The sequence below is a fragment of the Carcharodon carcharias genome, chromosome 8, assembly GCF_017639515.1.
Source record: "Carcharodon carcharias isolate sCarCar2 chromosome 8, sCarCar2.pri, whole genome shotgun sequence".
NCBI lineage: Eukaryota > Metazoa > Chordata > Chondrichthyes > Lamniformes > Lamnidae > Carcharodon > Carcharodon carcharias.
In genome coordinates this window covers 157,470,110-157,482,295 of record NC_054474.1, presented here as the reverse complement: position 1 = coordinate 157,482,295, position 12,186 = coordinate 157,470,110, and the positions used below count along the sequence as shown (strand labels likewise).

Genomic DNA, 12,186 nt, shown 5'->3' with positions numbered 1-12,186 from the left:
ATCTTTCACTCCAACACTCTCTCTCCTTGCTCACTCTTTCTCCCCCAGTCTCTCTCCCATTCTCTCTCACTCCAACGCTCTCTTTCTTTAACTACTCTTTCTCCCCCACTCTCTCTCCCACTCTCTCTCCAACACTTCCTCTCACTCCAACAGTCTCTCCCCTTAACCACTCCTTCTCCCTCTCTCTCTCCTACTCTTCTCTCCCACTCTCTCTCCCTCTCCCATGCTCTCTCTCTCTCTACCCCCTCTCCCATGCTATCACTCTCTCTCCCCCCTCTCCCATGCTCTCTCTCCCACTGTCTCTCTCTCCCCCACTGTCTCTCCAACGCTTCCTCTCTCATTCCAACACTCACTCTCCTTACCCACTCTTTCTCCCCCACTCTCTCTCCTACTCTCTTCTCTCCCACTCTCTCTCCCTCTCCCATGCTCTCTCTCTCTCCCCTCTCCCATGCTCTCTCTCCCTCTCCCACATTATCTCTCTTGCTCCTACTCTCCCTCTCTCTCCCACTGTCTCTCTCTCTCCCACTCTCTCTCTCTTTCTCCCCCACTCTCCCTCTCTCTCTCTTTCTCTCCCACCTTCCCTCTCTCCTACTCTCTCTCCCTCACACTCCCTCTCCCACACTCTCTCCCTCTCTCTCTCTCACTCTCTCCCCCACTCAGTCTCTCCCTCTCCCACTCTCTCCCTCCCTCTCCCACACTCTCTCTCTCTCTCTCACTCTCTCTCTCTCTCCCACTGACACTCTCTCTCTCCCACTCTCCCCCGCTCCCACTCCATCTCTCCCTCTCACACTCCCATCTCTCCCTCTCCCACTCTCTCTCTCTCTCCCCTCCAACTCCCACTCTATCTCTCTCTCTCTCCCACAGTCTCTCTCCGACTATCTCTCTCTCCCACTGTCTCCCTCTCTCTCTCCCACTGTCTCCCTCTCTCCCTCTCTCTCCGAGTCTCTCTCCCACTCTCTCTCTCCCGCTCTCTCTCTCCTGCTCTCTCTCCCGCTCTCTCTTTTGCTCTCTCTCTCTCTCCTGCTCTCTCTCGCTCTCTCTCACTCCAACACTCACTCTCTCACTCCAACACTCTCCCTCTCTCTCCCACTGTCTCTCTCTCCTGCACTCTCTCTCTCTCCCCCACTCTCTCTCTTTCTCCCCCACTCTCCCTCTCTCTCTCTTTCTCCCCCACTCTCTCTCCCTCTCCCACTTTCCCTCTCTCTCTTCCACTGTCTCTCTCTCCCACCCTGTCTCTCTCACTCTCTCCCCGACTCTGTCTCTCCCTCTCCCACTCTCTCTCTCCCTCTCCCACTCTCTCCCTCTCCCACTCCCATTTCTCTCTCTCCCACTCTCTCTCTCCCACTCTCTCTCTCCCACTCTCTCTCTCCCACTCTCTCTCTCTCCCACTCTCTCTCTCTCCCACTCTCTCTCTCCCCCACACTCTCTCTCTCCCACTCTCTCTCACCCACTCTCTCTCCCACTCTCTCTCACCCACTCTCTCTCCCACTCTCTCTCTCCCACTCTCTCTCTCTCCCACTCTCCCACTCTCTCTCTCCCACTCTCTCTCTTTCTCCCGCTCTCTCTTTCTCCCCCACTCTGTCCCTCTCTCTCCCACTGTCTCCCTCTCTCCCACTCTCTCTCTCTCTCTCTCCCCCACTGTCGCTCTCTCTCTCTCCCACTGTCGCTCTCTCTCTCTCTCCCAGTGTCGCTCTCTCTCCCTCCCACTCTGTCTCTCTCTCCCTCCCACTCTGTCTCTCTCTCCCTCCCACTCTGTCTCTCTCTCTCCCTCCCACTCTGTCTCTCTCTCTCCCTTCCACTCTGTCGCTCTCTCTCTCTCCCACTCTCTCTCTCCCACTCTCTCTCCCACTCTAGCACTCTCCCACTCTCTCTCCTTCTCCCACTCTCTCTCTTTCTCCCCCATTCTGTCCCTCTCTCTCACATTGTCTTCCTCTCTCCCACTGTCGCTCTCTCTCTCTCCCACTGTCGCTCTCTCTCTCTCCCACTCTGTCTCTCTCTCTCTCCCACTCTGTCCCTCTCTCTCCCTCCCACTCTGTCTCTCTCTCTCCCTCCCACTCTGTCTCTCTCTCTCCCACTCTGTCTCTCTCTCCCACTCTGTCTCTCCCACTCTCTCTCTCCCACTCTCTCTCTCCCACTCTATCACTCTCCCCCTCTCTCTCTTTCTCCCCACTCTCTCTCTCTCCAAACACCCTCTCTCTCTTTCTCCCCCACTCTCTCTTACTCTCTCTCCCTCCCACTCCCTCTCCCACACTCTCTCCCTCTCCCACTGTCTCTCCCTCTCCCACTGTCTCTCTTTTTCCCTCCCACTCTCTCTCTCCCTCTCCCATACTCTCTCTCCCACACTCCCTCTCTCTCTCCCACACTCCCTCTCTCTCACACTCTCTCTCTTCCCCACTCTCTCTCCCTCTGCCACTTTCCCTCTCTCTCTCCCACTCTGTCTCTCTCTCGCTCTCTGCCCCACTCTGTCACTTTATCTCCCTCTCCCAATCTCTCCCTCTACCACAATCTCTCCCTCTACCACAATCTCTCCCTCTCTCTCTCTCTCTCCCCCTCTCTCTCTTTCTATCTCTCTGCTGATCTCTCTCTCACTCCAACACTCTCTCTCTCACTCCAACACTCTCTCTCCTTACCCACTCTCTTTCTGCCCCACTCTCTCCCACACTCTCTCCCTCTCCCACACTCTATCCCTCTCCCCCCACACACTCTCCCTCTCCCACTCTCTCTCCCTCTCCCACTCCTACTCTCTCCCTCTCCTACTCTCTCTCCCTCTCCCACTCACTCTCCCTCTCCCACACACTCTCCCTCTCCCCCCACATACTCTCCCTCTCCCCCTACATACTCTCCCTCTCCCCCCACACACTCTCCCTCTCCCCCCACATACTCTCCCTCTCCCTCTCCCACACACTCTCCCTCTCCCCCACACACTCTGTCTCTCTCGCTCCCACACTCTGTCTCTCTCGCTCCCACACTCCCCCACTGTCTCTCTCTCTCTTTCTCCCCCACTCTCTCTCTCTCCCACTCTGTCTCTCTCACTCCAACACTCTCTCTCCTTACCCACTCCCTTTCTCCCCCACTCTCTCCCTCCCATTCTCTCTATCTCTCTCACTTTTCCTCTTTCACTCCAACACTCTCTCTCCTTACCCACTTTTTCTCCCCCAACTCTCTCTCTCTCCAACTCTCTCTCTCTCTCACTCCAACGCTCTCTCTCTTTACCCACTCTTTCTCCCCCACTTCCTCTCCCTCTCCCACTCTCTGTCCAACACTTCCTCTCTCACTTCAACACTCTCTCTCCTTACCCACTCTTTCTCCCCCACTCTCTCTCCTACTCTCTTCTCTCCCACTCTCTCTCCCTCTCCCACTCTCTCTCCCTTTCCCTCTCCCACTCTCTCTCCATCTCCCTCTCCCTCTCCTACTCTCTCTCCCTCTCCCACTCTCTCCCTCTCCCTCTCCCACACACTCTCCCTCTCCCCCCACACACTCTCCCTCTCCCCCACACACTCTGTCTCTCTCGCTCCCACACTCTGTCTCTCTCGCTCCCACACTCCCCCACTGTCTCTCTCTCTCCCTTTCTCCCCCACTCTCTCTCTCCCACTCTCTCTATCTCTCTCTCTCTCACTTTTCCTCTTTCACTCCAACACTCTCTCTCCTTACCAACTCTTTCTCCCCCAACTCTCTCTCTATCCCACTCTCTCTCTCTTTCTCTCACTCCAACACTCTCTCTCTTTACCCATTCTTTTTCCCCCACTTCCTCTCTCTCTCCCACTCTCTCTCCAACACTTCCTCTCTCACTCCAACACTCTCTCTCCTTACCCACTCTTTCTCCCCCACTCTCTTCTCTCCCACTCTCTCTCCCTCTCCCATGCTCTCTCTCTCTCCCCTCTCCCATGCTCTCACTCCCTCTCCCACGCTATCTCTCTTGCTCCTACTCTCCCTCTCTCTCCCACTCTCTCTCCCACTCACTCTCTCTTTCTCCCCCACTCTCACTCTCTCTCTTTCTCCCCCACTCTCTCTCCTACTCTCTCTCCCTCCCACTCCCTCTCCCACACTCTCTCCCTCTCCCACTTTCCCTCTCTCTCTTCCACTGTTTCTCTCCCCCACTCTGTCTCTCCCTCTCCCACTCTCTCTCGCTCTCCCACACTCTCTCTCCCACTCTCTCTCTCCCTCTGCCACTCTCTCTCTCTCTCCCTCCCACTCTCTCTCTCTCCCTCCCACTCTCTCTCTCTCTCCCTCCCACTCTCTCTCTCTCTCCCTCCCACTCTCTCTCTCTCTCCCCACTCTCTCTCTCCCCACTCTCCCTCTCTCTCCCCACTCTCTCCCTCTCTCCCCACTCTCCCTCTCTCCTCACTCTCCCTCTCTCCCCACTCTCCATCTCTCCCCACTCTCCCTCTCTCTCTCTCCCATTGTCTCTCTTTCCCACTGTGTGTCTCTCTCTCCCACTCTCCCTCTCTCCTACTTTCTCTCTCTCCCACTCCCTCTCCCACTCTCTTTTCCTCTCTCTCCCACTCTCTCTCTCCTCCCACTCTCTCTCTCCCACCACTCTCTCTCTCCCCCCACTCTCCCTCCCTCTCTCCCACTCTCTCTCCCTCTCTCCCACTCTGCCTCTCTCACTCTCCCACTCTGCCTCTCTCACTCTCCCACTCTGCCTCTCTCTCCTTTATACTATGTCTCTCTCTCCTTCACACTCTGCCTCTCTCCCTCTCCAACTCTGCCTCTCTCTCCATCACACTCTGCCTCTCTCTATTACTCTCTTTCTCACTGCCTCTCTCTCTCTCTCCCACTCTGCCTCTGTCTCTCTCGATCCCGCTCTGTCTCTATCTCTCTCTTTGCCACTCTGTCTCTCTCTCTCTGCCACTCTGTCTCTCTCTCTCTCTTTGCCATTCTATCTCTCTCTCTCTCCCACTCTGCGCTCCTGCTCCTGGATCTCGGGCCTCACTCTCTCCCCAGAGTCCAGGCCTCGGGGCGGCTGGATTTTGAAATCTCATTGCAGGCCGGATGAAAAAAGAGCAACAGGGTGGATCCAGCCCTCAAGCCGGGGGTTCCCCACCCTTGATTTAAGGGGAAGCTAGAGAAGCAAATTAGGAAGAAAGGTAAATACATGATGATAAGGCTTGACGAAAACGGTGTGTGAAGGCTTGTATGGACAATGAACACCGGCATAGGCCATTTGGGCCAAATGGCCTGTTTCTGTGATGTAGGGCTGGATTTTCATCCTTCAGGTAGATAGTGGGAGTCAGGAAATTCCTGGCTTTGTCCACCAGCCTCCGGAGAAAGCACCCGCAAGGACAGATTTTCACTGTGGGTGAAGGCTGTGCAGATGCAGGCTGCAGTCAGGTCGACCGATCCAGGAAAAAGTTTGGAGGCAGCCAGAGGGTCTGTCAGGTGCCAAGACCGGCTGCTTAATAGGCCCACCGCAGTACTACAGGACTCTGTCCCAATTATAATAAAAACAGGGAAAGGGCCTTCAACCTCCAGCCCTCACACACCCCCCATGTCCATCCATACCACCTCATGCCACCCTAAGGTCCCTTATTCCCCATGCCAATGTAAGCCCCACATACTCCATGTGGCCCCTCAATTTCCCCATGCCAAGTTTTGCCATCAACCTACCCCCTATGTACCTGCATGTCCTCATGCTCCCATGCCAAGGCATGCCCCCCAACCACTACAGCCCTTCATCCCCCATGCCAGGGTCTGCCCCCTAAAGAGCCCCAATGATCCCTCATTCCCCCATGCCAAGCTATAGCACTTCCAACCCATTCACCCACCATACACTGTACAGAACCAATGAACCCTATACTGTCAGTAGGATGTGTAAAAAAGCTTCAAAAAAGTCACTAATAATGTTCCACTTTCTTAAAAAAGAAACTTCCCTTTACTACAGCCAAATAAAAGTGTCAATCATACAGCCCCTTTAAAGTATTAAGAGGTTTTAAGTGCTTGCAGTTTCTGCTATGTCTTGTGTAGATAAACATTGTGAAATCGACAGCTTAGATCAGAGAGCCAGAGCTGTCAATCGAGTAATTTTTTCCCTGGGGTTCAGGTGTTTCAACAGGTTACATGATTTCTGGGCTCTCAGCCAAGAATGCTTAATGAGGCTTGGTGTGGGGGGTGGGGGGGCATGAGGAGGACCTTTTGAACTTACCTTTCAAAAGGTCCCCTCGTGCAGACTATGGCTCACAACGCCTTTGTTGGGCATGAACCACAGCTCTTTGAAAGGTTTGCCTGACACCATGAAAATTGTGGAGGACTAGGACATGCCTATCCCTGAAATGGAGCCACCAGGCTGGGAGTGTAGGGTGTGGGCTCGCACACAAACCAGCCAGCACCTTTAAAAGACACTCCTGAAAATCAGAAGCCACAGGAATGGAGTGGAGAAGCCCAGAATTACGTCCCGGTTGCCATTTTTAAAGCCCCCCCCCCCCACCCCGAGTCATCTTGACTCGGTGAAAATCCAGCCCTAGGCCTTTATGTTACCCTGTGTTCACTTGATGGCACTTAATTCAAAGAGACACAGCATCTTCCAATTTACACCCTTGTTTAATAATGCTTGTGAATCATTTTGTCAAACAGAAATTAATGTCATTCCGTGGGTGTCAATCTCCCATCTGTGCTGTCATGACAGGGCAGCCACATCATTCAGCCAGGGAGGGGACAGGGGGAAAAAATCTGCTCTCCCATCCCAAAGGCTATTGAAGGAAATGGCTATCAGGTGAGGATAGGATTATGATGCCATTTTCCTCTTCCCCACCTAAAACTCTTGACTCCTCCTAGGGTTATATTTCCATGGGTATCAGTCACCCTCTTATAACTCTATGCATCCATTTTCTTAGATGTTATTTGTCTGTAGGCACAGGAAACATCATAGATGAACCAAACGCTGGTCCAAGATGGTTATACTTCCACCTCCAAAGACCAAGGTTTTTCCAAAACAGGAATTTTGGTTGATTTCAGCTCCTTAACCTAAGCCAGAAATTTCAAGGTTAGCTTTATAGTGTTCCTACTGCTACCAGGCTGAGATTATCTAACAAGGTACAGTATATGGATTGGATGTGGGACATTTACTGGATGTGGGACCTTTATTGCCTATTTGATAGCCTCTTCTGAATGACTGAACCAAAGTCAGGTATCAATTGAGGGTGGTAATCAACTCAGGCCTGCTTTGAGAGTCCAGTAGTCTACCTTTAGCTCAACTAGTTGATCTCTATCATGATAGTATCCTGAAATCCATTAATGGGTTAATGCTTCTGCTAAAATAGTAGACAAAGAAATTATAAGACTACTTTCAAAGTGAAACTTCATTATATTGCAATATGGGTGCTTTCATATCACCAATAATTAAAGTCAGTAAAATAAACACTGATACACCCTTTCATCAAATCACACTGCACAAAAGAAGCCTGACAACTGTCACCAGCAAAAAAAGAATCAGCAATTTTCCCTATATTAGAAACTATTGCAGTCTGATGTGTTTTAAGGCAATAAAACACCTCAAGGTTGGGATGACGTTAAACCATTCGAGCTTCACTCCTGTGCTTTGCCTCATCACCTCAACTCAGATGCATTCATGTCCTGCAACAAATTCCAGATTGCGCATATGCATATACACACAAACACACTTCTTAAACCAATTGCTTTCCCATTAATTTTTGAAGTGTGGCTTTACAGATCCACAAAGTGCATCACGCAGATCAGGATGTAAAAACTATCCTTAAATGTTTAATGATCAAAAGACAACACGTTATGTTATTTCATTTGAGGTCAGATTTAACGTTGTAAATTTTTCAAGCAAAGTTTCATTAAAGCAAATTGTCTTTTCCTCCAGATTGTATACAATCCATCAGTTGCTTCCCCCTCTCTGATATAAATGAGTAAACATGCTAGTAAAACCAGATAAAAGCCTGTAGTGAAGACATGAAAATGGCTAATGGCAATGGAAAAGCCAGTCTATTGGCTGCTACTGCTTCGAAAATTGTATTAGTTCATGACCTTCGATCAAACAAGACCCTACTTTTCACATTGAGAGAAACCACTGCTGCAAGCTGCCAACTTTGAAGCGCTCCTCTGTGAATGTGGCTCATCTGTCTAATTGCTTCTTTATTGTTTCAATGTGACATTGTATTGTATAATGTCACATAGAATGTTTCCCTCCCCATTGATCTCAACAGCAATAAAAAGCTTTAAAACACAGATGATAATACTACTAGGGCTTGGCCTTGCCATTCCCCCTACCCCCATGAAATTTCAAATTATGGGTCACACACATAACACATTATAAGCTTAATAGCATATTTGAGGGTATTTCAAAGTCATGAAATATTACCTTGGGGTTTTCCAGGATCCCAGACTCGTAGCTGTGGGAAAATATAAAATAAAACAAAGAAATAAACAACAAGATTATTTACCATAAAAGAACCACACTATATTGAGATGGCAAGTATTTGAAACAAGCGCCTTACTCAGTAGAGATTAAAATTAAAAGAATGCTGGAAATCTGGAAAGAACAGAAAATTGTTGAAAATACACAGCTGGTCTGTCAATGTTTGAAAAAGAAAAGAATTTGTTGCATGTTCAGGAAAGTCCATCATCAGACAGGTCCTGACAAAGGGTCTTCACAATTGCACTTTCTTTTTCAGATATAGATGGACGTACTGTGAAGCCCCAATTTTTCACTTCACCATTCAACGCTCAGCTTCTTACCTGATATGCATGATGTTAGCATCCATACTCCAAGGGCTTTTGGGAGTGACAGGAACAGGAATGCCATTTGCCTATTGTCAAAAAAGAAAATCAAAGATCATTTGGGAAATCTTAAATCAACATCCACTGTACAGTCCTGCTAAGTGCAAGTAACATTTTTTACAATAAAATGTGTGTGCCTCACAATGTTTCTATAACTCAGTAGAAGATGGAGAAAGTGTTCATAGGGAAAGAAAAGTTCAGATGTATCTCCTTTTAAATAATATTGGTGTCTTCATTAAAAAAGCAGAGGAACTAAAAACATTTTAGTTTTGCTGCTAACATTGCAGTGTCATTTCAACCAAAAATTACCCCCAAATGAGTACAATGCAAAGCAATCATTTTGAGGTTTTGCACCATTTCTGTACTCTCCACATTATATACCAACCCTTACTGCTGCTCATTTTAGAGTACCACTGCTGTCCTGAGGATACCATCTCAACCCACAAAAAGAAAATTACTATTATACGGAACTTACAGCACAAAAACAGGTTATTCAAACCAAGTGATCTGTGCCAGTGTTTATGATCCACACCAATCTCCTCCCACCCTATTTCATCTAATCCCATCTACATAGCTTTCTATTCCTTTCTCCCTCATGTACTTATGAAGCTTCCCGTTAAATGCATCTATGCTATTCACCTCACCCTCTCCACCAGGTAGCAAGTTCTAAATTCTAACCACACTCTGGATAAAGGAATTTCTCCTGAATTCCTTATTATACAAATACATTGCAGTTAGTGTGCACATCAGTTTGACATTGTCTTTATGGCACCTAGTTACTTCTTTCCCCACCTTCCAGCACTTTGTAGAACTCTAACCGCCCAAACTGATTAGGCTACTATTTTTTTGTAGTTTTGACTAATTGTTCGGCATTTCCAGCTGTCAAATTAAGTCTTGCTTTAAAAGCCACACACTGCTCATCAATTTCCCCTCAAGGTTCACTGCTGTGCTGAGAACAAACTAGTAAGAAATGATCTACGAATTATAGACAAGCTCCAAGACTGAACAAAAGATTACACAGGGGAACTTAATGTGTGATCAGTGCGTTAAAGAGGAATCTTCAACTGAATTATTTAATATTTCTAGTACTTTCTAGTCAGTTTTAGACAAATGTAAGGATAATTTAAGTTCCTAAGAGACAATCAACATCTGTTTACAAGGATGATGGTGGTGGGGGGGGTGCGGGTGTGAGTGTGGGGGAGGGCAGGAGGGAAGGATTATAGGCAGGAGAAGAAGATGAAATAAAGACATGATGCAGAGAAGATGAGTATCTATTCTTGTGAACTGATACGATTTCCCAACCTCCCACTGCGAGGCTCCTCCTTCAGATCACACACAATACATTGAAGCATAGATAACAAACAACATTATGAAGTAATTCATTACTTTGGCCCCAATTATCTCTAATCACCGCGACAGAGCAGTACCCCTGGTGACCAGGGCCATCAGCTCTCGAAACTCAGTCTTGCAGAAATGCCACCAGCTACTAAGGCAGACGGAAAGAAAGCTTTAGTGTGGAACCTTTCACATGAAACAAGCTCCAGTGGTGAATAATATTCAGACACTGCTCAAAAAATTGATACTATTCATAAGCCCGGCACTGAAGTGAAAAAGTTACTTCATTTTTTTCCTATTTTCAGAGTCATACAAATCAAATCAAAAATAAAATCTACCAAAAGAGGCCCTTCCTTCCAAAAGCACTAAATTTCAAAAAGTAAACTTTACTACTTAGGTACTTTTGAAAAGTTTGTTAAAAATAGAAAGTCAATTATAATTCTGTACCCTGTTAAAGCTGAAACATTTCCACCCTAAATATTCTATGAAAGGCTGTAAGTTTACTTTTTTGTGAAAAAAAATCATCAAATTTAGTAAATAAAATGTTTATTCATAAGCCAAAGAGCTGCTTCTGGAAAATGATTTGATTGTTGCCTTCTGGCAATTAAGAATTATATCCTTTCTGGTCTACTAATGTCACCTATCATTTCAACCAGGGAGGACAGGCATCGGTTTTATTTTCTAACCCGCTATGCAGAGGAGCCCATGGCATAATGGTTACAGCAGAGATTAGAAAATAATACAGCTTTCCCACCTAAGATTGCCTTACTTGGCAGGGAACAAGGTATCATATTTGGGAGCATCTAGTCTATACAGTTCAGCGTATTACACACTATTTACCCAGTGAGCAAAGGTTTATTTTACCTTGTTACATCAACATTCAGATAAGAAAATTAACACTGCTCAAGAGGAACTTCAGGTCCAAAGCTGAATTTGAAATTTCTGGATCCTAATTTCAAGTTTCTGAATTCTAAATTGGATAAATATATCCATTTTAAAACCCATAATTAATTTTTGGTGCATCTAAATTTCCACATTCAGCCAAATCATATCAGAGTTCTGCACTTAGTCTATCTGGATTCCAAAACTACTTCATAGCTGAAGCCTATAGTCAGTGGATGAGATCCACAGTCCTCTTAGGAAATGGTCATTTTTAGGCATGGGTATGAGAAGGTACAAGTTATGAACGGTCACATGAATGTTTCCACTACTTGGTACTTGTAGAATATAGCAGTGGTGCAATGATCTTACTCCCTAGGGTGGTTAGAGATATATATTTCTAAAAAGGGAAAACTGCAAAGTAGATCCACAAAGGGATGAGATTAGTTGCCTTGCAGAACACATCTCTGACCTGCAAAATTAGTTTACTTTTTCCATGTTTTGAAAATAGTCGTCTGACAGAAATTTTCAAAAGCCCATTCATTCACCAGATGTCTTGATTGTCAAGTTCAGGACTCCTACATCATTGCAGGCAGAAAATGATACTTCATAGCAGTACAGAAATGAAATAGAACAATCTTGGACAAATAACACAGAAGCAATCTGATAGCAGACATCAGGGAATGCTCTGCTTTTAAGAGGTGCATTTACAGTAGAAAAGTTATTTCTCTCCCCTACACTTAAAACTGGAAAGGCTCACAGTTCATACTATTTTTTTCCCTCAAATCAGTTTAGTTCAGATCAGAGGACAGCAAAGTCCTTTCACTGGATGTCCATGTTCGCATTCCTAAAACTGGCACTCTTACCCAAAACACATGTCTGGAGACTCATGTAAATGAAATTTTGCTGCTACCAGAACAACATAGGATGTGTGATTTACACCAGGGAGCTCCTTTGACTGCATGAAGACTATGGATTTGACAGCACCAAAGGAATACAGGAGTGCCTTGTGATTTAAGCTTCAGTAGATCTCACTAGTTTGAAAGACTGCATAACTCACTTGCCGTTATGGGTCGTTTGCACTCATGAACTCACTCCTATAATAAACTGCCGCTGTCAGTAATATCCTATAGATTTGTTCTAGAATAAACATGAAAAGATAAGGTCATTAATGGCTAATGAGTTGTAGCTGGACAAGTGCAGCTGTGTATTATTGTTCCTCAACAATAAATG

The 12,186-nt window shown here is 46.8% G+C and overlaps 1 protein-coding gene across 1 annotated transcript in view; it reads right to left on the bottom strand.

The window, feature by feature from the left end:
- Positions 1 to 12,186, bottom strand: part of ass1 (argininosuccinate synthase 1) — a 176,963-nt gene that overhangs the window by 100,977 nt on the left and 63,800 nt on the right. Inside the window, exons 7-8 of the mRNA XM_041193714.1 lie at positions 8,698 to 8,768; positions 8,321 to 8,351 (exon numbers count right to left, since the gene is read on the bottom strand). Of these exons, the coding sequence (XP_041049648.1) occupies positions 8,321 to 8,351; positions 8,698 to 8,768 (102 nt within the window). The remainder of the gene's footprint in view (positions 1 to 8,320; positions 8,352 to 8,697; positions 8,769 to 12,186) is intronic.